Source organism: Phyllopteryx taeniolatus, chromosome 12 (genome assembly GCF_024500385.1).
Source record: "Phyllopteryx taeniolatus isolate TA_2022b chromosome 12, UOR_Ptae_1.2, whole genome shotgun sequence".
Taxonomy (NCBI): Eukaryota; Metazoa; Chordata; class Actinopteri; order Syngnathiformes; family Syngnathidae; genus Phyllopteryx; species Phyllopteryx taeniolatus.
Window position 1 is genome coordinate 13,971,513 of NC_084513.1, and position 27,222 is coordinate 13,998,734.

The 27,222-nt window shown below is 40.1% G+C and overlaps 1 protein-coding gene across 12 annotated transcripts in view; it reads right to left on the reverse strand.

Moving 5' to 3' along the window:
• Positions 1-1,562: 1,562 nt before the first annotated feature.
• LOC133486330 (disintegrin and metalloproteinase domain-containing protein 23) overlaps positions 1,563-27,222 on the reverse strand; it is a 56,770-nt gene continuing 31,110 nt past the window's right edge. For 5 of the 12 annotated variants that reach the window (XM_061791277.1, XM_061791278.1, XM_061791280.1 and 2 more), the window contains 20 exons: positions 25,623-25,695; positions 24,957-25,024; positions 24,698-24,757; positions 24,545-24,613; positions 20,954-21,120; positions 20,791-20,875; positions 20,614-20,701; positions 19,591-19,642; positions 18,502-18,601; positions 18,320-18,391; positions 18,131-18,217; positions 17,939-18,019; positions 14,372-14,422; positions 14,232-14,295; positions 14,040-14,145; positions 12,773-12,892; positions 12,525-12,693; positions 10,824-10,936; positions 10,443-10,554; positions 1,563-3,104 (listed from right to left, as the gene is read on the reverse strand). In XM_061791277.1, coding sequence (XP_061647261.1) covers positions 2,955-3,104; positions 10,443-10,554; positions 10,824-10,936; positions 12,525-12,693; positions 12,773-12,892; positions 14,040-14,145; positions 14,232-14,295; positions 14,372-14,422; positions 17,939-18,019; positions 18,131-18,217; positions 18,320-18,391; positions 18,502-18,601; positions 19,591-19,642; positions 20,614-20,701; positions 20,791-20,875; positions 20,954-21,120; positions 24,545-24,613; positions 24,698-24,757; positions 24,957-25,024; positions 25,623-25,695 — 1,887 coding nt within the window. In that variant the 3' untranslated portion in view covers positions 1,563-2,954. Of the gene's footprint in view, positions 3,105-6,413; positions 6,617-8,041; positions 8,133-8,801; positions 8,893-10,442; positions 10,555-10,823; positions 10,937-12,524; positions 12,694-12,772; positions 12,893-14,039; positions 14,146-14,231; positions 14,296-14,371; positions 14,423-17,938; positions 18,020-18,130; positions 18,218-18,319; positions 18,392-18,501; positions 18,602-19,590; positions 19,643-20,613; positions 20,702-20,790; positions 20,876-20,953; positions 21,121-24,544; positions 24,614-24,697; positions 24,758-24,956; positions 25,025-25,622; positions 25,696-27,222 lie in introns of all 12 variants that reach the window. The other 7 variants (XR_009790993.1, XR_009790992.1, XR_009790994.1 and 4 more) reach the window with 7 other exon arrangements.

The following is a 27,222-nucleotide window of genomic DNA, read 5'->3' on the forward strand; positions in this document are numbered from 1 at the left end:
ACTGATGAGAGGCTTCCGTCGGGCCACTCTGCCATAAAGCCCTGACTGGTGGAGGGCTGCAGTGATGGTTGACTTTCTCCCATCTCCCGACTGCATCTCTGGAGCTCAGCCACAGTGATCTTTGGGTTCTTCTTTACCTCTCTCACCAAGGCTCTTCTACCCCAATTGCTCCGTTTGGCCGAACGGCCAGCTCTCGGAAGGGTTCTTATCGTCCCAAACGTCTTCCACTTAAGAATTAGGGAGGTCACTGTGCTCTTAGGAACCTTAAGTGCAGCAGAATTTTTTTGTAACCTTGGCCAGATCAGTGCCTTGCCACAATTCTGTCTCTGAGCTCTTCAGGCAGTTCCTTTGACCTCATGCTTCTCATTTGCTCTGACATGCACTGTGAGCTGTAAGGTCTTATATAGACAGGGGTAAACAAGTCCAATCAGTATAATCAAACACAGCTGGACTCCAATGAAGGTGTAGAACCATTTTAAGGCTGATCAGAAGAAATGGACAGCACCCGAGTTAAATATGAGTGTCACAGCAAAGGGTCTGAATACTTACGGCTGTGTGATATTTCAGTTTTTCTTTTTTAATAAATCAGCAAAAATTTCAACAATTACGTTTGTTTTCTGTCAATATGGCGTGCTGTGTGTACATTAATGAGGGGGAAATGAACTTAAATGAGTTTAACAAATGACTGCAATATAACTAAGAGTGAAAAAGTTAAGGGGGTCTGAAAACTTTCCGTACCCACTGTATGCATACATAGATACATACAGTATTGTATATATTTACCAGAAACACATTTCAATTACAGTTTTATTACAACAAAGCATGTGTAGTTAATTATATCCCATGGATACGGGAGGGTTGAGTCAAGATAAAAAGTAGACACGTTAGTGCAGGGATGCTGCACAAGTTCAATTTCCAAGCTTTTAAAGAAATGTCAGGCGCGCATGTGACGTCAGACATTATTATCTTCACAGTGAGAGGCCAATTTTAAATGTTCCTGTTGGGATTCATACACAGTCATTCATCCTTGTGATCACGCAAAAAAAAGACAATACCACACCAAAGTATTCACTTATAACAAACCCATTGTGAAAAAAAATGTAAAAGTAAATTTGCACTTAGAACAAAATGTCATTGACAAACATAAAAGCCATCCCTGATTGGTTGAAAACAGAAAGAGGTCAAATCCTGATAACTGTGAATTCCTCATGGATTATTATTTTTTTAACATATCTTCCGTTTTTCACTGAAAAGCTCAACCAATTGCTGTTTTAGTGCTCAGACCAAAGCAATAGAAGTACAAATACAAGTAGAATGATGTCCCTTAAAACGTTTAGTTTTATAAAAATGTTATCATTGGCTATATCATACTTGATTCAGTACTCTTTCATATTATATATTTAGTGAAATGGGTAAGTCTCAAAGGCACCTTATATTGATATTCTCCAATTCGTCTTTGATGGAAAAGCAAAATCTTTGATGACATTTTGCTGTTTAGGTTCACCTTAGCACCATAGGTAGCTGATCAAGGAACGTGTCTGAGAAAAAGACAAAGATAAGAGTTAAAAGGAGTCAGTAGTTTATTGACCAGTCCAAGTGTACATGATGCAGTGAGAGAGGACAGTGGGCGAGCAGACGAGAGATATGGAGGCAACACACCTGCCACCATCTGGAGAGGACAACAATAAGAACCCTGCACGAGGCCTCAGTATGTACAGGCACCGTTTAGTGTGAACGAGTGATTAAAAACATCAGATGAGATATATATACACACACGCAAACATACGCACACACACAAAGAAGTGCTCTCATTTGCTTATTCGTCATCGTAAATATGAATCAGCTCTTTTTTTGTTGTTGTTGCTCTTCGAAGCAAAATGGAACAAGATGAAAGAGCGGCCAAGTATAGAAGTTGATGATTAGCGAAAGATTTTTCAAATGCCACATCTTTCCCTTTTGTGCAATATCTCTCCTTTGCATAGTAAATAAAAGTTAAATGTTTTGTTGTTGACATGCACCTTATCCTTTTGTAGCATATGTTCTTGCAGATCCTGGGGGACTCCCATATAGAATTATTATAAGCCCACTATACAGAAGTGATTGCATGCAGCGTTTCCTGTAGACTTGATTCCTACTATGAGTCTATGAGAGTAAAAGGCTAAGCTGGATGTGGTGGGGTGTCAATGGGTGAGCCCTGGCTGGACACGGCAGAGGGCAAAGTGCTCCGTGTGCAACATCCATATGTTTCATGGTGATTGCTTCTTTGGCTTTTTCTTCAACTTTCAATACTGTGACGGGACCGCGTGTCGCACTTGAGCTCGCTAGAGCTGACATGCTTCTCTTGGAAGCCACAGGGCGAGGCTCCGGAAGTTACATTTTTGCCCCAAATCATAATTATTAGTGTTTCAATAGCCTGCCTGCTATAAAACATGCTAATGTTAAAAAAAAAAAAAAAAAGTCATCTGAAAATAATTTCAAAGCTAAAATACTAATATTTACAATTTTTGACACTATTCACCATATGGCCTGCGTCTCACATGCAGTCCACTGTCATATCATCATACGTTGAATGAGGCTCTCCCCTCCCCCCAATTGCTTTCCTTTCTCTTTGGAAGGATGTGTTTTTGCTGAATTTTCACAGCTTACGCAGCCATGCAGAGTCCGTGGAGAGGAACTCTTCATGCCAGAGGGCCAGCAAGCAGCGCTGGACGTGTGGAGAATCATGCCAGGTGTGAGAGCAGTGTGGATTCCGACTCAGCACCTGTGCACTGGCACTGAAAAAAGGAGGGCGGTAGAGGAGCTTTGTCATTCTAGACATCAGGCTTGCGTGTGATAAGTGATGTGAAAAGGCTAAAAGGTTGCGCGCGTCTAATGTCACTACAATGGAATTTGTTAAAATGTCCACTACATCGCTTTTCTTTTTAATATATATTATTATTATTATTCAAGTAAGTCTAATGCTGAAGGTCAGCAGCAATAAGTGCAGTCCAGCTGTCAGGTAGCCAACTCAGGAAGCCTTGGAGGAGTCCGTCTGTGATTGGCGTCTGCCCCTTCAGCATTAAATGGCTGTGGCGTTGGGGTCGTACCGCCGCTTCTTCACATTTCTTACGAGGAGACAAGAAACAGGTGTTAGTGTTTGCAAACGTCACACAACCGGTGCAACGTGGAAGTGCAGCCTCACTCATCACTTCTATCTCGGCAATCTTACATTAGCGAACAAGTTGGAATTGCATATTTGCAATTCGACACTCACCACTCACCAGTTTTTTGTGCTCAGACCAAAGCCCTGTCTCATATAAAAGTATTGCTTTGGCATAGTCTTTGTGCCAATGAACTATGTTGAGGTGAAGGTGGCAGCTCCATTTAGACAGACCATAGACAGTCCAGTAGAAAAGTAGTGATTTGCCACCGTCTTGCGTCTTGGTCCCGATCCATTTGATATTTGAATTTTGGCCTGTGTAGTGCCTCTTCTCCTGTCCCCATCTCCTCTCCGAGGGTGGCGATGAACTTAGTGAAGCTGTTGCTGTAAGGACACTTCATCGACCGACCGGGAAAGGTCCTGAGGAGAGCCGCTTCCCCAGGGTAGCCCATCATTTCATAAAATGGACTCTCATACTGTTTAAATTAACATTGTACAGCATCATACCATGTGATAAATGTTGTCCACTCGGCATCCAGTGCAAAGCACTTTTTTTTCTACTAGACAAAGCTATGGCCTGACTAAGTGAAGCCCCTCCCTTAACTTCAACATAGTTCCTTGGCACCAAGATGCCACATGATGGCACAGAAGTAGACCTGGTGTTGGCATGAGCACAAAAAAATTAAAAAAAATAAATAGGTGAGTTTTAAGCAAGAAGGTGGGATAGGTCCCCTCCATAAAAATCTGAGTATGTGAAATCCTATATGCCAAACGTGCAGGTTGATTGTACAGCCTTGAAATCAATGCAAAATGTAGACTGAAGTGAGGGAAAGGCTGCTCCATGTTGACCAGTGGAGTTCAACTACAAAGAGGTCCAAAGGTGTGTTGACATTCACAAACCTTTTTAGTTGCATTACCTTATGCTGACTATACTGTAAGTTTCACATAATACAAACTATGAGTCAGTTGAGCCGCAAAATACAACCCCAATTCCAATGAAGTTGGGACGTTGTGTTAAACAAGTAAAAACAGAATACAATGATTTGCAAATCATGTTCAACCTATATTTAATTGAATACACTACAAAGACAAGATCTTTAATGTTCAAACTGATAAACTTTGTTTTTACCAAATAATCATTAACTTAGAATTTTATGGCTGCTACACGTTCCAAAAAAGCTGGGACAGGTGGCAAAAAAGACTGAGAAAGTTGAGGAATGCTCATTAAATACCTGTTTGGAACATCCCACAGGTGAACAGGCTAATTGGGAACAGCTGTGTGCCATGATTGGGTATAAAAGGAGCTTCCCTGAATTGCTCACGGTCCATATCATCATCAAAAGGTTCAGAGAATCTGGAGAAATCATTGCATGTAAGCGGCAAGGCCAAAAACAAACATTGAATGCCTGTGACCTTCGATCCCTCAGGCGGCACTGCATCAAAAACCGACATCAATGTGTAAAGGAACACACACATGGACTCAGGAACACTTCAGAAAACCAATGTCAGTAAATACAGTTCGGCGCTACATCCGTAAGTGCAACTTGAAACTCTACTATTCAAAGCAAAAGCCATTTATCAACAACAGCCAGATACGCCGACGTCTTCTCTGGGCCCGAGCTCATCTAAGATGGACTGATGAAAAGTGGAAAAGTGTTCTGTGGTCCGACGAGTCCACATTTCAAATTGTTTTTGGAAATTGTGGACGTCATGTCCTCTGGGCCAAAGAAGAAAAGAACCATCCGGATTGTTATGGACGCAAAGTTCAAAAGCCAGCATCTGTGATGATATGGGGCTGTGTTAGTGCCAATGGCATGGGTAACTTACACATCTGTGAAGGCACCATTAATGCTGAAAGGTACATACAGGTTTTGGAGAAACATATGCTGCCATCCAAGCAACGTCTTTTTCGTGGACCGCCCTGCTTATTTCAACAAGACAATGCCAAACCACATTCTGCACGTGTTACAACAGCATGGCTTTGAGGCAAAAGAGTGCGGGTACTAGACTGGCCTGCCTGCAGTCCAGACCTGTCTCCCATTGAAAATGTGTGGCGCTTTATGAAGCGTAAAATATGACAACGGAGACCCCGGACTGTTGACCAGCTGAAGCTGTACATCAAGCAAGAATGGGAAAGAATTCCACCTACAAAGCTTCAACAATTAGTGTCCTCAGTTCCTAAACGTATATTGAATGTTGTTAAAAGAAAAGGTGATGTAACACAGTGGTAAACATGACCCTGTCCCAGCTTTTTTGGAACGTGTTGCAGCCATAAAATTCGAAGTTAATGACTATTTTCTAAAAACAATAAAGTTTATCAGTTTGTCTTTGTAGTGTATTCAATTAAATATAAGTTGATTTGCAAATCATTTTATTCAGTTTTTATTTATGTTTAACACAACGTCCCAACTTCATTAGAATTGGGGTTGTACAATGGAACCTTTGAAGACACGCTGGTTAGCCTCTACTCTGTTGTGATTTCTTTCGTCATAGGAAATATTGTAAATGTGATGTATTGCCACTCACATTCACATCTATGGGTAATTTAGAGCCTTCATCCTTTTGGAATGCGGGAGGAAGCTGCAGTACAAAGCACGGGGAGAACATGCAAACTCCACACAGGAAGGCCAGAAACCAAATTCAAACTCTGAAACTCCGAACTGTGAGAACCATTATGCCGCAAATGTATTTATTTTGAATAATGCAATAAAACACAGTAGTAAAATTAACAATTTTACATATAATTTACATTTATTTTATTAAATAATTTGTGAATTAAATATAATTTAATTGTAAATAATTACAATAAACCTTTATATACAAACATGGCCCTTGAGCACAATCGTTTGCCCACCTCTGAAGTACAAAGTACAAACATCAGATTTTGGAGGTTCCATTCTAATATGATTTGACATTTGTTTTCATAATTCAATAAAAAAAATATATATATATATTATTTTGAAAGTCTGTGAATGTAGACAAACACCCGTCGGCTCCCTGCAGACAAATTGAGCGTACATGCAGACGGCAGGTGACGATGTCTTTTTACCAGTAGTGAGGGGAAAGGTGGCATACAATATATTCCAAATAATCTACAGAGAAGGGAAGGACACCAACGGCAGCAGCGGCGGCGCCAACTACCACAACAATGGCACAACAACAAATAGGACAACAGGCGATGCACAACCTCCCCGTACTGTGGCTTGTTGTGGGGGCTCCTAGCGCTCATCGTGTCATGCACCTGATCCAAGAAGACCCGTGAAGGAGGACGTACCGCTGTGCTCGGTGTCATGCAGTGCAATGCGCCGTGTCTGTACAGTATACAGATTCTGTGAAGCAGGCAGCAATGGCGGCCGGTGCAAAGGAAGAGAGGTGACGCGGGGGGGAGCAGGTAGAGAGATCCTCCTGCTCTGCTCTACGACAGAAGTGTCACCCTCGCACGGTGAAGGTTTGAGAGTTTGCCTCAGCCTTCCTGACCTGTTCCAAACATGCACAAAGGTCTTTTTCTTACCTCTGCCAAGAATGTTATGTGTACATGTTTGTGTTGGCAGGCTTAAACTACAAATGATTATAGAAAGGGACAGTAGCATTTTCTGTGACCCTAAAGGTGGGACAAGATATCAATATTGCGCTACTGATCTTGGTTCTCTGCAGAAACAATGACATTTACAACCTAAATTCTAATAGGTATTTCATGAAAATGTATTAGTTTATTACCAACAGTCTATTGTCTTTATTTTGTAGCATTTCTCTAGGCTGAAATTCTATGGATGTTGAATTTTTCATTGTCAATGTACGGCAGGCCACACACGGTCCACAGAGCATTTACATTAAGCATCCTGTTATATTTATTGAATTTATTTAGCTGTTTTTTCCCTAAAAGGGGTTACTTAAAATGTATTTATTTTTTCTTATTATTTGTGTATTTATTTATTTCATTAAATAATTGATTTGTTTATTACAAATAATAAAATAGAGAATATTTGGAACGAAATAAACATTTTACATGACTTTTATAAAAATAATTAATTATTAAATAATTTGTTATTGCTTTATTGCAAAAAATACAATTTTAATAAATTTAATTTTACATATGAATGTAACACATTTCCCTTTGTTTGAGTAAATGTATTGTAAATAAAATGAATAAATATACATGTTTTAAATATTTATATTTTTTATTATTTCTGTTTTATTATTCCTGTTTTGTGTATTACTTATAATTTTAACTTTGTTATTGTTTTATAGTTTCGAAATTATGTTGTGTCCAATTGTCTTATGTTCGATTTGTATTTACAGTATGTATAAATAAAATTGAGTTGCGTAAAGAAAAATAAATATTTAACAACTAAAACACGAGAACAATTTATTCTTCCATTATTGAAATAAAATATTGTACATACACATTCTAACTTTTTTTTCTGTTCACGTCACGTACGAGACACCTGGCCCATCTCTCCTTTATAAAATTCAAATGTGGCCTTTGAGAACAAAATCTTTCCCACCCCTGAATTAGAGAAAGATGAGTAACACGCTAATTCGTGCTAACACACTGGCGGACTATTCCCCATTTATCTCAAAATAACAACAATACACCTCTGAAGCCTTTTAACTGTCATCTGAGCATGCATATCAAGCACCGAGCTCGGCCCGATCTGCCCAATCAGTTTGAGGTTCTGCTACAGAGCCACAGACCGGCCTGCGTGTGGAGCTCGTCCGTCCTTGAACGACCTCTATGCGCTCTCGTCACACGAAACGTGAACCTCGGAGTTCCAGGAAAGGATGCTCGGCGTCATATGTAGTCGGTGTACATATTCTGCAGCAGGAGCTCAAACCCTGGCGTTTAAAAGCAGCGTGGATGCTAGAGGTCGAGCAGGAGAGGCATGCAGCGTGTTTGCTTACTTAAAACCCCATCCAGTCCCACCCAGCACTATGGCAGCCACAAGGATGGCTCCAGCGATGGAGCCTATTATTAGATTGGTGGCACTAGGACCTGCAAAGGGTTATGGGGGTGGGGGGTGGGGGGAACACATGAGTTTCTATGCTGGCTTGCTGTAGTAATTACATGTAACTATACACGATTCCACATGATTACAGAATCCGACAATGTCTCGCATGCTCGCCAGCCCCATTCTAGTGTTTACATGTTGTGATCGTCAGTGGCCTGCTTGGCAAGGTTGAGCACCCATTAAATGTTTGATTAAACAGATTGATGGGTGATGTCTCTTTGTGTGGCCCGCAGTATGCAGAGAACGGTTTTCGAGGTCGACACACAGAAAGGTCAGGTCACTAAGTGGACAATTCTTCTGGTTGAGGACACTTGTCCATCTAAATGCCCCACATGCCCCAGAAAGGAGAGGATCACAGGAGCAACCACATGATGACTAAGAAGAGAAGGAAGATGAAGAAGAGGGCTTGTAATGGGGAACACCAGAAAGTGGAAGGAAAGGAAGGGGGGGAAAGGGGGAGGGGGGGCCATCAATCAATCACACGACACTGAAAACAACCAATCATAAGACACGATTATATGGTCATCACCAACACAAAAGAAGACACAAAGCCACCGGGAAGCACACACGGGCTCGGGCCTGCTCACGAAACCGCCCGCACACTGAGGCACCACTATGAGAAAAAGAGCTGTGAAAGGGTTAAAAATGCTTACTCTATTCCCCACCCTGTGCCTCCAAAAATCACCCCCAGGGCCAGAATTGTCCCTGCTACTGCCCCTATCAGCCTGTTAGTGGCCACGCTCACTGTGTGGAGGGAAAAGGAGCATGGTTACCACCCTGGCAAAAGACAAACAGCAGGCCTCTGCCTCAAGAGTCCTGGATCAAGTGATGCCCAGCAGCCCCACCTTAACACCCCCAACCCTTAAAACTACTGCGTCAGAGTCCTCTTCTGCAACTAATCGAGTGAACAAATCAAATCATATATACGAGAACAGTTTCGGTTGCTGTTTTACTCGTAACATGAACAGTGGTTTGAAAGCTTTTTACATCAAGTACCACCTAAAAAAAAAAATTTTTGTTTCACCATAATGACGGACAATAAAATAAAACAGTCTAATAGAGCTAAGTGATCATCAAAAACGAAGCAGAGGTTTTATTCCTAAAAAGTATATCACAGCTATCGTCAGAAACCTCGTATCACCAAATATGGTCAATTTCATAACTTTTCAAAAATCTATATTATTGGTCTGTCTCCACATCATCTGTTATTTTTACGCATTATTAACCAATTTAAAGTGCTGAAAATACCTTGAGAACATCTAGTAACTCTTGTTTGCTCAACTGTCTGAGAAGTGTTATAAAACTCCGCCTCTTCCCTCACTCTGCAGGAGCCATGTGAGATTAATTCGCCTCAAGATTGAAAGTCTGGATATTTATTCGTCAATCAAGAGTAAAAATATTCAGGTGAGATACATTTGAGTACACCTGTTTCATTAAAATGGATCACTATAACACTTTGGTGAAAAGGAACTGCTCAGCCATAAAGGTAAGTGTTTGCAGATTAATTTCTGCCTATTACACTGCTTAGTCAGCTCATGGTTTTCTTTATCTTAAGGCACTAAGACCTTTGAAAAAGAGGTTGTGAAGATGATGTAACCACAGTCTTTGGCTTGACTTTTTGTCTGGTTAGGAGCTCGGCATGAGTGCAGACTTTGATGCGGACAGCTAACGCTAGCAAAGTTCTTCATCATATCAACATCATAATAAATTAGCGATTTTTTAAATGTAATAAATTAGGGATTGATCATGATGTTGGGGTGGTATTATGTTGATGATGGCATATAATAGCAATACAGAGTATAAGACCAAGTTGAATGAGACGGTGTTTGGCTATTCAAGAAAGATTGATTTTCCTGAGTAGTAGTCTTAGAGATGCGAGGATTCCACCCGACAGCGACGATATTTATTATTCTTCTAAGCCACTGTAATATTACATAGTTTGAACATTAGCATTGCGCAAAAAAACCCAAAAAACTTAATGATTAAAATGAATTGCACATAAAAGATTTTATAGAATTTTGAACTATATACATATAAAAATAAAACACTTTTAAAAACAAACAGTTCCTTCAGATTAAATGCAAATGTATTGAACTTTAAAGTTAAATACAACCGAACTGTATTCAGGCAGTGATTCTTTCACGTACAACTAGAGAGAATCCACGTACCAGTAGTGGTACTCGTACCACACTTTGGAATTCACTGTCTTAAGCAATGAAGTTACAACATAGCAGAACAAATTATACTAATATGCAGTGCAAATGTGTCAGAGGAAGAAAGAAGTGAAAACTGACCCTTGGGCCCTTGAGTTGGAGTAGTCTCTGGGATTTTAGGCGGGTCAGGCATACTACAGTCTGTACCCGCCCACGTAGTATCACAGGTGCATGTGGCTTCATTGTTGCACACCTGTACATAGCAGACAAATGCACTACAGCATGTGGACATAAACGTCACTGACACAAATGACACTTTGACAATGCCTTTACACTAGTGCACTTTAGAGTTTGTACACCAAACCTTCCTGTTTACATTCCTATGACTAATAAAAGAAGAGAAAAAAAAATCATGTGGTGGTTTGTTGTGAAGCATTTATACTATTCCACAAAGATGGCAGATGCAGTAATGCTGCTAAAATGCTAGTAGGGGTTTAATGTAAGTGTATCCGTGTATCTTACTTCCATAATCCATCCATCTTATTTTTATTGCGCTGTGTCCTCACTAGGGTGGCAGCTGAGCTGGAGCCTTTCCCTGCTGACTTTGGGTGAGAGGCGGGGTATACACTGCAAATCTTGGGGCACAGACACGAATGAGTCATACCAGGGCAATTAAGAGTCTCCTATGAACCGAAAATGCATGTTTCTGGAATGTGGGAACGGGTACCCATAGAAAACCCACACAAGAGAACATGCCAGTGCATTAAAACTTGCCGAGATTCGAACCAGAAACCTCAGAACTGTAGGGAAAACATGCCAACTACTCAGCCACCATGCTGATCATACTTCCATGATTGTAATTCATTTTTAAAAAGGACTATTCAGTTTCTGAGTGTACAGAGCAGCAGGGCGTCCTAGTGGTTAGCATGTCTGCCTCAGGTTCTGGGTTGGACTCTCGGCTCTTGCCGTCCTGTGTGGAGTTTGCATGTTCTCCCTGTGCGGGTTTTCTCCAGGTGCTCCGGTTTCCTACCACATTGCAAAAAAGATGCATGTTAGGTTCAATGAAGAATTGGTCCAGGGTGTAGCCCGCCTCTTCAGTACACTCGCCTCATCAGTGCACTCACCACCCTAATGAGCACTCACGTGTTAGAAAATGGATAAATGGACTTTATTTACACAATCTTACTAAAAGACAGTGGTGCCTTGAGATAATCATCTTTCCTCATTGAAACAAATGGAAATGTCATCAATCCGTTCCAACGTCCGCCCAAAATACAAATATTTTCATATTGTATACTTAATAAGGAAAATAGCACTCTATAACATTGCACTTTATAAAAAAACATAGCGTAATAATATAATTAAATAGAATGTAAAGAACCAAACAGTTTGTTCATCATGATCATTGTGCCGCTCCTTTTGGTGTGCACGCCTTGCCACTTCAGTCATACAGGCAGACGGCTGTACACGAAGACGGTCCTCAATAAGCTGCACTAATATTGGTTGTTTTTCGAAGAGGAAAAATAATACATTTGCCTGTGAGTATTGGTCTACTGTCTGGCTACATGTGCTGCTCCAGTATTTGTTTTCAAATATCCGTTGCTTAAAGGGTTGTTATAACACCGCAGCACCGATGCTATTTCTTAGCCCGTCTAACGCATTTTGCATTGTTTGTTAGTATTAAGCTAAGCCGTCTAAACCAAAGCTATGTGGTTGATTTAAGTACACAACCTAATTTTAATTTGTTGTTTGTTTAATTTGACAGTAAACCTCGACTGGGAGTGGCATTAAACAGCTTGAAGACATTAGCTACAATTAGCTACATTGGAGCATTAGCTACAAATGCTGTGGTGCTGTACATTTAGAGTTTTGGTCCTTAAATGTGTATGTTCTACCATATGTCCCTGTTTAAATAAACCTGAAGTGAAATGAAGACTGCTGCTTGTTGTGAAGTGAGTTGAGTTCACTGCCTAAAGTGCTTGTATCTCAATGTCAAAGCAAAACAAACAAACAAAAAAATCTGCAAAATGATGGCTCGTATCTTGAAACAATTCGGATCACACGTATCTCAAGGCACCACTGTACTGTGAGATTATACTGCTTGTCTTAAACCGGCAGTTAAAAAAAAAAAAAAAGCCCACCTCTTACGACAATATGGTTTCTAATGGTTCCTTATTCAAAGCATTGTGTTTATTTTTAGAGTTGTCTCACACTAGGACTTACCCCGTGTGCTGAGCACACTTGTCCATTAGGTCCAGTGGGGCAGCTGCTAATGTTGAGTGACTGGATGGACAGACACTTGTGGTCAAGGCACATCATTGACGGCCCACAAGGACTCCCGTCATCCACGTAGCCTAAATCGGTCTCATCGTCCAAAAGAACGTGCCCACCACTGCGAGAGAAAGGACAGTGGGCAGTGTTGTAATACTGTGGTCTTATAGACTCCTTCTGGCTGGGCACAAGACGTTTACCTGCAGTCTATCAGCCTGCCTTGATGGTTAAAAGAGGTGGGGGTGATATCTCCTTTCATTGTTCCAATGCGGGGGTTGCGGCCAATGTTGGCACACAAAAGATAACCACAGAAGACATCGCTGTGAAAGTAAAAAGAGAATACTCTTATTAATATTCTACTTTCCTAACAATTCAATTTCATCTTGAAGCCTGTATTTTGACTGCTGTTATCAAACACACCAACCACAACATACTGTAGTGTGTAAGTGTGTACCTGCATAATCCTGTACAAGAGCTGCTTCAACAAATTCTGCCATTCCAAACATCAACACTTTTATTTATTGTGGTTGTCGTTTACAGTAGTGAAGCACTGCAATGCACCATACTGACAGAACATTTCATACAATATAGCAACAGTATGTAAAAAATAATAGCTAAAATAAACAGCTCTAAGAATCATGTAGCGTAGTTTAACACCACTGCAAACTGCAGCAACAATAAAACATACTGTTGAAGGAGAGATTAGATAGATAGATAGATAGATAGATAGATAGATAGATAGATAGATAGATAGATAGATGACAGAGATTTTAAAAAATCATTAAAACCAAGTGTACAGTACTACTGTGCATTACTGTACGTTTAAGAGTTTAAAAGTTGTGTGAGTGTATAGAAAGTGTTTATAAGCGTATGGTAGAGGTGAATAGGAGTGTGGGGTTGATAAATAAGAGGGCATGTTAATACAGTTGTAAAATATGTATTTAAAAATGTTTGGCACTACCTCGTGGATTTCACCTATTGCGAAGGTGGTCCAGAACCTAATCCCTGCGATAAACGTTATATCATTTGTATAACGACGTTATATAAACGATATAACGATTTTATATTACAAATTGCAACATAATTGCGTCTTTAAATTTTAAACTTAGCCTGATCTCTCTCTCTCTCTCTCTCTCTTCCTCTAGAGTGGAGCAAAAAACAAACTCTGCAAAGAGGTCAGCAGGAAAAACTGTCACAGAATCTCTGATCACTCCAAATTTGCAACCGAATGCTGTAACCGGGAGGAACTGTCAAATAAATCCCAGTTGAGTAGAAGTTCAATAAGTGCTGACAAGCTGCAGCTGAACAAAGAAGTAACAATTGCACCACTCCTGTCCGCGCGAAAAAGTCCTAACTTGCAGGAATTTGAAAGACTGTGGAAGTCTCAATTTGAAGTTATGGAGGTGCAAATTTGAACTCGTAATATGTAGAAATGATTTCGGAGAAGCTTTCCCTCTTGCTACTCACTGTTTGCTGCATTGGATCCATTTGTCGCCATCCTTTCCACAGTTGCCTTTGTCAGTACCCTCGGTGTTTAACTTCTCGTAGCAGAACTTCTCCGAACCTCCAGCCTCTGACGAGACAAAACAACCGGAGGAGGAGGGGCTGGATGAACTGTACTGCAGCTGAACTTCCTTTAGTGTAGTCTATTCATCTTACTTGGCCCCCAGATGTATCTGCACTGGTTCTCTCTGGTCTTACACTCTCCACTGTAGCACCGTCCCTTCAAATGAGACAGTGAATTAATGGCATCCGAATTTAGCTTATTCGGCTATTAAAATCTTTATTATCGTGCCTACCTGGTTCACCTGGCAAAAGTATCCGTCTTGTTTATGAAGGTTGGGAGGGCACTGTAAAGAGGCAAAACACAATTCTTAAATATGCAGTGAACTTAAGACAACTACAAATTGGCATTAATAAAATAGATCATTAGAAAATGAGTTGTGGTTGCAAAGCGATTTTTGAGATGAAACGCCACAAAATTGAAAAGTACTATAACGCAGGTTAATATGTCATAGCATATCAAACCCTATTTATGGCATGTCAATATATCATCTAAATTAAAAAAATTTTCCCTAAAATTGGTTGATCATATTTATTTTGATTTTACTTATATTTTATTTTATCAGATAATTGAATAATTGATTTATTGTAAATAAAATAAAGCCATTTTACATACACATTTCTTTCATTGAATTCCAAAATTGGTTAATTATAAATATAAATCCATCCATCCATCCATTATCTGAGCCGCTTCTCCTCACTAGGGTCGCGGGCGTGCTGGAGCCTATCCCAGCTGTCATCGGGCAGGAGGCGGGGTACACCCTGAACTGGTTGCCAGCCAATCGCAGGGCACACAGAAACAAACAACCATTCGCACTCACAGTCATGCATACGGGCAATTTAGAGTCTCCAATTAATGCATGTTTTTGGGATGTGGGAGGAAACCGGAGTGCCCGGAGAAAACCCACGCAGGCACGGGGAGAACATGCAAACTCCACACAGGCGGGCACGGGGATTGAGCCCCGCACCTCAGAACTGTGAGGCTGACGCTCTAACCAGTCGGCCACCGTGCCGCATAAATATAAATACTAAAATAAAAAAAGAACGTATTATAATTTGATTTCAATAAACTAGAATGGTGCCTTGAGATAAAGTTTAATTTGCTCTATGACTACGCTTGTAACTCAAACCCCTTTCAAATTTCAAATCATCTTTCGCCATTGAAATGAATGGAAATTCCCTTAATCTGTTTCAGCCTCCAAAAAACACAACCCCCAAATTTTAAATGTTTTTTTTAACGAGAAAATAGCACTCTATAATATTGTATTTTATAAAAGCATACACTAATGACATAATTAAATAACTGTCAGTAAATACTTTTTGTCACACTTTGCATTCATTAATGGCCATTGTGCTGCTGCCCGCCTTGGCCACCATGAAGGCAGTATAAGACAGACAGGTGGATATACTGTACAGTATAGACATCTCCGCTCCTCGCAGAGGATAAAGAATATAAACGTGAGAACTGTTATATTAAATTTTTTCTAAATGTGTTGTTGCACCGTTTGTCTTCATACATCATTTGCTTAAAGGGTTAAATATGTATCCCATTATGTCTTAGTATTAGCATTACGCTTACAGACTAAAGGCTATGTGTGTGTGTTAATTTGATAGTAAACTACAACTGGGAGTGGTATTAAACAGCTTGAAGCCCCTTTTTTGAAGAATTGTTGACTGTTTGCCAAAGTTCTGCTTATTGTGACGTGAACTGAGGTGAGTTCACTGCCACGATACATAGCTTGCATCTCAAGTTTGCACTTGCAAGACAAAGCAAAATCTTAAATATTGTAAGTATTTCAAGGCACCACTCTATTTTAACTATTTTACAGACACATTTAATATAACAAAATACTTTTCGTATGCCTCATTTACAAATGACCTAGCCCATCGATCCATTTTAAAAATCGAATGCAGCACAAAAGTTTGCCCAACCCTGTGCAACAGTGGCTCTGAACAGCATCAGGATGACATCACACCATTACCACTGTACTTCATCAACTTCACTGTGCCCCTCACCCTCAAGTCTCTCCATAACCTCGCGCCATGATTGCATTTCATCACATAGAAAATGGCAGCGTATAATAAGCTGTAAACTTCCCTTCCATTATAACATAGTCTATTAATCACTGGGTCAATGGGGTGACATTGCCAAGCATGTTCGGTGGTGAAAGGTAGTAAAGTGTTATATAAACGTAAAGCCCATTTATCAGCGCAATATGATTAGATGCTACCATGCTGTGACATCATGGCCCCATTGCTGCTTTTCACTGTTTTAAAGCAGTAGTCCCCCAACCACCAGAGTGATTTAGTAAAAGGCCGCACAGAGAGAATGAACAACAAATATTTTAGCGATCATCAGTGTACTCTGTAAAAAGTTTTATTTGGAAAATCAGGTCTGTGGCTCTGTAGAGGTTAAATTGCTGGTCTAACCCAAGAAAAAAAATCTCAAAATGTCTTTGGAGAGCTTCGTCAGAAAGGGGAAAAGGCCAAATAATGAGACAGAAAAAGAGCCTACAACTTCCAAGAAAAAGAAAGCTGCACTTAAGAGACAATATCAGCAGTCCTACTTGAAATACGGGTTTATTGCTACAGGTGATTCTCACGCACCAAGGATACTCTGCAAAATATGAGGGGATAGGCTTGCAAATGAGGCAATGAAGCCTTGAAAACTGCTTCGGCACAAGGAGACCAAGCACCCGAATTAAAAAACAGTCATGGATTAAACTCAAAGCAGACTATATAGATTGCCAAAATAGGATTGAAAGCTTTGCTTCCATTTCCAACATGATCTTTGTGAAGTAGGATTTTCTGCAATGAGGGCAACCAAAACACAGACATAAGGACATAAGTAACAGTTCAGGGGTCATGGTCTCCCATTACCCCAAGATGGGACCAGCTTGTCGAATGGAAACAAATACTAATTACAAAAACTACATTCAGCGTAATGGTGACTTATGGTCTTAATAATTTATTTCGATTTGTTTCGAAACCAGTCTTTCAAAATATTTCTTTAAGTGGTGCAAAAAAGGTTGACAACCACTGTCCTAAAGGACAAAAACATCGTTAAGTTTAGAAAAAATGAGAAAAATAGGGAGTATTTTGAAACTACTGAGCAATTGTGTGGAAGGTGAAAGCAAGCAGTATGCAGTTGTGCCTTGAGATACAAGTTTAATTTGTTCCATGCGCATGCTCGCAGCTCAAAACACGTGTATCTCAAATTATCTTTCCCTTTTGAAATGAATGGAAATGCCATTAATCCGTTCCAGCCTGCCCGCCAAAAAAAAAAAAAAAAAACGTAATGTGTTTTTTAACTAGGAAAAATAGCACTCATTAATATTGTACTGCATAAAAACATATATTAATAACATAATTAACTATAATGTAGAGAACTGAACAGTTTGTGCATCATGGTTTAATGCTGAAATCCAATTTGTTGCACTGCTCCTACTGGTGTGTGTGATTTGGCCACCGGGAGGCAGTATAACACAGTCATGCAGACAAACGAAGAAGAAAAGTCCTTCTTCTGTTACTACTGTGACTCAGTAAGAAGCTGTAACATTAGTAATTTTCGTAGAAGATAAAGAATATAAGCATTAAATATAAGTATTGTTATATTATCTGTCTACATGTGTTGGTCCACTGTTTGTGTTCAAATATCCGTTGCTTCGAAAACCGCGACGATCAATACTCACCGTTAGCATATGTATATATGCTATATATCAATGGCATTTGCATTGTTTGTTAGCATTAAGTTCAGTGGACACACAACAGATTGACTGTGTAATAGTGCTATACAAGAACACCTGTCCAGAGTCCCCAGAGCATGTCTCTGAGATATCGCAGTCATTCACAGCATAGCGGCAACTGTAACCTCGTGGGAGGAACTGGCAAGAAAACAAGTGAAAAGAAAGTGTATTACTATTAACATTTATAAAGCATCAATACATATGGCTATTTTCTTCATGTAAATACAGTGAATCCGTTCAAGCTGTTACCAGGCACGTGGTATTGCAGCAGGGGCCGTCGCTGCAGTGCGCCCCGTTGGCCAGCGAACACTTTTTGCAACACCCCTTATAGCACTCCTGAAAATAGAAACGGAGCTGCAGCCATCTCAACACACACATCGACTGCAAATACATGTAACATCCTGAATAAATAAATAAATAAATAAATAAAAAACTCACAGCTCTCGCGCCGCAGTCGCATTCCTCTCCCACTTCTACAAATCCATTCCCACACTCGGTGGCCTCGAGCAGCTGCCAAAATACGTCAAAGTGGGTACGAAACGGTTCGCTTCATACGTGTGAGCGACGTCTAATGATTTTTTTTATGTGTTCACTGCTGTGCGGGGTGGTGAGCATCAAACCTTTGTCGGCCTGTTAAACAGGCACGAGCCTCCACCTTTCAAGAGGAAGTCCTTGTAGTCTGAGACGCTGCATTTGGAGAATCTCCGCGGGTGTTGGACACTGTGGAGTGGAGGGTGGAAACATCTGTCAAGTACATCGAAAATAACTACGCAATAACCATGGAAAGATTGCTCCACTGCTGTGTGTGTGTGTTTGTATGTATGTGCATTTGTGTGTGTGTCACCTGATTTTCAAATGGAATGACAGTAACTCAAGGCATTTTGAGCATGTAAACATTGCCAAGACATGTCAGACAACACTCAATCACAATATACTGTACATGAGCTGGGGTCACCAACATGGCAGTGATGGGCACCAAGTAGCCCCCAAGGACCACATGAGCAGCCCTTGGGCCTGTTCTAAAAATAGCTCACCAGTGATGGGATATTGTGATGTCAAAGGAATGTTGTGGAAGTGATCGTTTGAAAATGTAACCACACCGCAGAGATTTATAGAAGTGTTGTATATTGATATTTGTTTCCTAACTGATTACATAATTGTTGAGAATTACAGTGAAAAATAATTCACATGCTCACTTAGATGAATATCAATCATTACTAATAATAGCACATACTCAAAGGGTAATTTGAGTATTTGTTTTATTTCAGAAAAGTGTATCAAAATGCAAACCCTTCCCATTAATCAGTATCCAAGGAGTAGCTTTCAGCATCAAAAAGGTTGGCGACCCTGCATTAATAATTTAATGGGATGGCATATTAGGTGGTAAGCATCACGGTATTATTTGACACAAACACAATGGCATAAGTAACAAAAATTTAAATATGGGACTAGGGTTGAAAAGAGTTGTAATATAATATACCATGTGAAGAGAAATATTCAATTGTACATTTTTCTTCCCCAATATATGACTTAGTATTGCTTTTTGGTGTCATTATTATTTGATTGGTTAATTTATCGGGGTATTTATTTTGTACTTACAACAACATTATCATACATTCCCAAAGTCCCAAGGACCCTTTCCAACTTGCTGCAACATTACAACCCTATAGATGGGACACAGCTAATACAGGATTAATGCTGGACATTACCCAGTGTCCTCCATTATGCAGCCAGTCCATGAGTCAGTGCAACCGCATTCCTCTGCAAATCAGAGACCACAGAAAAGGGCACAGAGACAGTACTGAAATATTGTAAGACTTTCTTTGTTTACTTTTTTTTTAAATACCAGTTGTAAAAGTACAATGATTCACAGTAACATATCATGCACTGTTAGACTTTAATAGGAATGGGAAAAAAAACAACGTTAGTTAAAAATTATGCTTAGAGGAGAATTAAAGTCATCATCATGATTTACATTCAGTAGTTACATCCTGCACAATTTAACAAGACCCAATACAAAAGCTGCATCAGAAATTCTGCATTTGCAATGTTTATTATTGTGGTTGTAGTTTATCTTACTGCATTACAGTATACTAGGAGATGTCCCTAATGTTTTGATTAGCTACAAGGGACAGCTAACAAATTTGGGATTAAATAACATTATGTGTTGTAGGTGTGCGAGATGATGTGGCCAGTAATCTCATAATTTGGGTAAGAATGAAACAAAATACTGTATTTGATTTGTATACCATTTCTGAGCTAGCCGCAGTGTAGGTCAGCAGTTTGTGTAATGTCTAGCAACAGATGCCATTTACAAGCACTCTTATGGTCACATATTCCACCAACTTTTAGGAGATGACTTATATAGTACGGAGATGTCCAGGCCTTGTGAAACTGAGCAGGTCACTTGCAAACAAACAAAAACGGAGCTTTTAATATATCTACTGAGTAACTGCTAGCGGTTAAAACACTAAAAATTGATTTTCGACAACGATGATAGCCCCAGATTACTCTGGTTACACCACAAACCTCTTTACTGGAAGCAACAACACAAGAAGTGCAGTTTTTAGAGGTGGCTATCAGAAAACCTCAAACCTCCATTTCTCAAACCTCAGTTTACCAACGAGACCAGGCCAACCACTGGCTTTCCAATATTTTGTCTTACAATCTTGGTAACCATTCTAGCCAGCCTCTCTGGCTCATGTAAGAAACATGACAACCAAAATGTATACTTCTCTTGGATGCAGGGTCCCACTGGATGGCCAAATTCTGAGCCAGGCTCTGAGATAAAGAGCCCGCCATGGACCAGGTGCTGCCATACTGTGAGAGCAGCATTGGGTCAGTCACATCTACTGACGTGTGATCCATGAACTGCGCGACAGAGGACATTAGTATGCAGTGAATCTGACCTCATTGACGCCAACCCCCCGGCTCTCGGAACACATGCCCGCGAAGTAGGCTGCGCTGCTTCTGCGGTAGTGAAAGGTCACATTTCTGTAAAATAAAAAAAATTCCAGTAAGACATCAAAGGGAGGCATCACATAGCATCAAAAGGTGATTTCCGGAGCTTACGAGAAGAGGTGCACAGCGTCTGCGTGGTGCTTGATGCTCTGCTGGCGATACTTGGAGAAATCGCGCAGCATTTCCAGCGGCCTCACGCTGACCGGAATCTGATCTTTGTCTGTCCAGATCTCTAAAGCAACCAGCACCACACGGGTTCGCAGCTGGTCTTTGAAGAGCTGCCGTTGATGTGGTCAGGAAATAGAGGACAGACAGAGGCAACAGCACGGGCATAGGTCAATGCACAGTGCAGTCTGGATTGTCTTATGTGGGCAGACAAAATAACACACTGCGAGTTAGGGGTTGTACAGACAGTTGACTTTTTTACTTTACTACTCCACAATGATATTTAGAGCGTGACGTCTACTAGTCGCTAATCACGTTTTTGGCTTTGAGGAGGAAGCAGTGTAGCAACAGATGTATGCGTTAAATGACCTTAATTGATTGAAATTGTCTTCTATTTCTGAATACTCAACTTTTGTAAGTGAAGGAGAACCAGTTAAGGGGGGAAAAGCCAGGCTCTAGTAGGATTCTCAACACATTTTCAGCCAGCACTAATAAAGTGGAAGGAGAGCGGGGAATTATTCCATTGAGGTCCATGATTATTTGCAAACTCCGCAAATTCCCACCATACAGAATCCACTGCAATAGTGGGCCCAGAATTAGGGCAGGTGTCAAATTGTGCAAATGTTACCTGGCTGTCCCAGTAACAAGCACACAGTGGAAAGATGGAAATAACATCACGCAATAGCGAGCTAGCCTTCACCCAGTCCACGCCCATGCTCTTGTGTTCTAACGGGTATGTTCTATGTAAATTCAGTGTATGTCAATGTTTTAACAGTACTGAAAAAATATAAAGCACATTATCAGCGAATAGTCGATGTTGAATCAATTTTCACCACATTAGTGTCTTGCAACCCCTATGGGAGTAGGGTGCCAGTAAAATACTTTTTACTCCACATGAAACACTCAGTTTGTGCTGAGGCTGACTGAGGCTCAGTGCAGTATGACACATACAAATGCACATTTAGCATAGAATGCTAACAGTGCAGCAGCACAGTGACTTAATGGTTAGAACGTCTGCCTCACAGTTTCGCTTCAAATCTCCGGTCTTTCCAGTGTAAAGTAAGTTTGCATGTTCTCCCCGTCCTAGTGCAGGTTTTCTCCGGGTACTGAGTGTGAATAGTTACTTGTCTATCTATATGTGCCCTGCGATTGGTTGATGACTAGTCCAGGGTGTACCCTCCTTCTCACTAAAAGTCAGCTGGGATAGGCTTCCAGCTCAAGCGGAACAGAAAATAGGCATGTCGCACATGTAAGGATTATAGCAATGAGTATTGCCAAAGTTAAATATATGCATGTGACCTCATGTTAATCCATTTTTCTAGTCGTAGGGAATATTCTACTCAGTAATAAGGACCAGGAGAAAAATGGTGCAGTAGGTACATAGTACAGTGAACTTGCTTCACACAATAGTTCACAATTCAAACCAAGAGGTGGCACTACATCTTTAAAAGGTTGGGAGTGCCAACTGCAAATGAAAGGAATAATTTACTAACAATCAACACTTCTGACAGACTTAATTAATATTAATTTGCTGGGGTCACAAATTTCCAAGCAGGTTCAGTTTCTATTTATACTAGGATAACCATTAGTTGTGAAAGGTTTCACGTGCATATTTCATTTTTGTCAGTGTTCACTGTTTATCTGCAACATATGTGTAATATGCATTCCAGGCCTGCAGTTGGGATGTCACTTTGACAAAAAAAAAAAATAAAAAATGTATGCAAGCCATATTTTTACTTCATTGCTAATATTTGATATGTGAACGAAAGCTTTGTCAGGTCTTGTGAATCCACTAGTAATGCGAACATTGCAGGGGAACTGTTATATATATATATATATATATATATATATATATATATATATATATATATATATATATATATATATATATATATATATATATATATATATATATCTCTCTCTCTCTCTCTCGCACATTCTACAACAACATTGTGTTCCGCCATTACTGCCCTGATGCGACGTAGGCACGCCCAGACTGAACACTTTATTCTGTTTTCACACTACTGGTTTTAGTGTTTTTATGGAAATGCTGCCATTTTCCACTTTCAGACCTGTTTGCAAATATTTGCATTTTCAGGCTTTGTAACACTGTTGCTGTGTCAACACGTGCAAATAACCAGTCACATTATGGTCACAAACCTTTGGCAATAATTGTAGGAATTGCTGTTTCCACTCAATGACTTCTTTACCTGCATTTCCATTGTCATAGAAGTGGAAAAGGTACCAGAATATCAGATTCACATCCACCACAGTGGTGCGGTACTTTAAAGAATGGAAACACTGTCTGTTGATCAGTCAAGAGAGAATTATCATTTCTGTGCAACAATCGGAATGGAGTGGGATTAAGACACAAGATGCCTTTTCTTAAAATAGACTTGTCCTATTGATTTAAAGCAGTGATTCCCAATCACTGTGCGGTGGCACATAAGTGAAATGTTTCCCAACCTTTATTGAGCCAAGGTGCCCATTTTATATTCGAAAAATAAAAATGTCTCAAAAAGTATTAATAGTGAAATAAAGATGATCTCATCTCAATTTATTCACAAACTGACTTAGTCAGTGTGAATTCTGGGCCTGTTTAATGGAACACAAAGCTATTATTCTATTATATGAATGGCAGCAGGTTTATTGTACCTTCTGCCATCAAATGGAAGAGCATTTAATTGTTCAATTGTTGTCACTATACGTCACCGGCTTAGAGAGAAGAACAAAGATATAGTTGTAATTAATAAAATGAAATTCAGACAAATTAAGTGAAATTGGATCATTTCCTGCAGCATCATTGATGGCACCCATGTTGAGAATCACTGCATTAGTGTACCGTGAGAGATCTTCAGGTGTGCTGGGGGAAGTTATCCAATTTCACTTCACTGGTCTGAAAATTATTATTTATTTACTAGAAATAATGCATCTTTGTTCATCTATCTGTGCCAATGACGTATAGTGACAGGCAGAACAATTAAATGCTCTTCCACTAGATGTCAGAAGGTAACAAGATTATTACATTAGATTAAATTTGTAAAAAAAAAATTGGGGTGGGGTGCCATAACATTTTTCTTCTGTAAAGTGTGTGCTTTGGCTTAATAAAGGTTGGGAAACACTCATTTAAACAGCCACATTTCACATTTGAATTGGAAAAAAACAACAACAAAAAAAAACAGAACTGTTGCGGTTTATTTACAATGTTACGTTTTTCTGACGTTGCAAGTGGCCTTCGAACCACATGGTGGAAACATAAACCAGACGAGCACGCAAAGCCACACCAAACACCTGCATGTTAAAATGCTTACACCCAAGATCTGTATGAGGGACCATTTTAGAACTGATGGTATATTCTTCAACAAGAATCATACCTATGGCAGCACTGTGGGGAAAAGCTCACCAAAGCCAGTAGCACCACCTTAGTGTTTTAGTGTTACTGAGTGAGTCAGTCTGGACCTAAAGTGTCTGTCCAACTGACTTGGTGACAAACATCCCCTGAAAAACAACTCTGGTCAAAGGGAAGAGCTTACTCACACCATCCACAAGATTCACCACTGACTTGGCAAAATGCCTGGTATGCTGCTTGGTTTTGTGTCGTTTGTACTGCATAGACATAGGAAGAGGAATAAGAAGTATATTTCAGTATGTAATATAAGTGCCTAATACATTAACAGTGCATATACTTACCATGTTGTGGTCACTGACAATCATGACCTCCAAGTATTTCATCTCCTCAAATACAGATACCTGTCACATAAAAGCAGCAGATAATCAATGGTGACCGACTAGTACTAAACTGTGTTTTCCCCCCAACTGCAGAGCCCTGATGTGATATGCTTTGGAGTCCAGGTAAAAGTATGCAAACACTTGACATTGTTACATAATTTACGGGCGGGTGAAGGGAAGTTTGTGGTGTCTCTTCAGAGAGATGAGATCAGACACTCACGGCTCGCTTTTTCCGGCGCTTCAGCCAGGACAAGTCCTCTAGCTCCCAAAGGAGCCTCTCCTCCTCCACTATCAGTGTAAACAACACAGAAATGTGTGCATCAACACACACTGCAGGCATGTATGGCCGCAACATTAGGTACACTTGCACAATATAATGAAATACAAAAAATCCAAAAATCCATTTTCTCTAACACTTGACCTCATAAGCGTCTGACTTTGGGTGAGAGGCGGGTTACACCCTGATATGGTTGCAAGCCAATCGCAGGGCACATATAAACAAAAAAACATTCACACTCACACCTTTGAACAATTTTGAGTCTTAAATTAACCTTTGAAATTTTAGAATGTGGGAGGAAGACAGTGTATCCGCAGAAAACCAACGAGTGCCTGGTTCAAACCTGGAACCTCTCGACTGTGAGGCAGCTATGCTAAGCGCTAGACCACTGTGCTGCCATCATAGGGGTACAGTGTTCTTTTAACAATGTGCCTATTTTTGTATTTACCAGTTTGGACACTGGTAGTTTCCTCGTAGCCTACTAGTGGCCACAGTTGTATGTATGGTATAATGTAGCTTTATAATATGGTGAAAAAATGCGTGACAGTATGGGGTGGAGGCCCTTCGATGTTTTCGAAGAGGATGTTTCACAGTGTTGTAAATCCTTACCCAGTTGCTGTGACTCATTTTTCCACTGGAGCGAGGCGGTTCTTCTGAGCTGGTGAGGCCTTCCAGCTGTGTCCTGAGAGGTGACAGCACAATCAGCTGTTAAAGGTTTCAACAGCCGCTGGGGAAGGAGTGTACTTCATGATGTAACAACAAATCGTGTGTATGGAGTAGCACAACCTTGGAATTTCTCATGCAATATAAAGCTACATTTAAACTAGTATAATACTGTACAATTGACAGCAAGCTTCAATTAGACCCATTTCAGAGCAGACATGTTTGCTTGACAGCTTAACTGTGTCTGCAGTTCATTTAGGGGAGAAATGCTAAGGTCTCGGTTATGTACTCAATGACAGGTTTTCCAGACACAGCTTATTTTCCTCAAAGCCAAAAGATTCAGTGAGAAGAGACTATTACAACTTCTAAAGTCCAACACCTGTGATGTAGTACAAGTCAGAATTCAACTTCAAATGCTTTACAAATTATGAACTTTTTCTTTGTTTAATTTACAATATAGGCAGCCCGGCAAAGCATCCACTGGTTTTAAAAGATTTAAATTATAATAATGAGGGATAAAATCATTGTCTGATACTGTGACGTCCACCTATAAAGGTGAGTGTACTTTATCTCCTTGGCTCCCCTCAGTTCTCCCAGATCGCCATCCTTTTTCCTTCCTGCTTCCTCTTTTTTATCACAGGAAGCGGGGGTTCAGGGAGATGGCCCCACACTCCAATGATTCATTGCCTTCCATTCCTCAACCTCAACATTCCATCCCTTCTTCTCTCTACCCTTTCCTACCCTCAAATTCAAATTTTTAAGCATCCCAAAAATGTTCGTTAGTCAAGTGACGTCAGAGAGGGGGAGGCCACTGACCCCGTGCCAGGAAACTGTCAAACATGTTACTGATTGGCTTGAAAGGTATTGCTGACATCCATTTTTCGATCCTTAGACAAACATAGTACATTAACGGGTTCCTTCACTTAGCACTCAAAGATAAGTTAAGTAAAATAGGTTATGAGAGAGAGTGGTATTGATCTGATATAACGTCTGACAACAAAGCAGATATTTTGCACATGATGAAATCAGGAAGTCGAAAACAATTGTGATTACTAACTATAAAGTGTAGCGAAGAGGCAGTATTATACAAAAGCCTTGGGCCACCACTAGCATTGTTCTTTGATTCTGTTTTTCACAGCAGTCATTTAGACAGACAGTAAATAGCAGGAATAATACAATTTAGCAGGATTTTACGAAAAATATAAAACTGATTTCCACAGAGGGCCAGTGCATGGGTCAAGGAAGAACACGTTAAAATATGGGGAGGATTAGGTGAAAGATGCCGATAGTTGTGATGCACCAAATTTTCGGCCACCAAATATTTTCGGATGAAAATGGATCAAAAGTGCAATTTCGTTTTTGGCCAAAAGACTTATGTTGCCGAAACAAAACAGCCGAAATATGATGTTGTAATGACGCAAGTAAAAACCTTCTCTGGATAAAGCTTGGAGGGGCCACCTACGATGACGTGGCATGCTCCAGGCTTGTCTCAGTCTCACTGTTGCCATGGCTAACTGGATAGTGTAAATTGTACTACGGGTTGCAA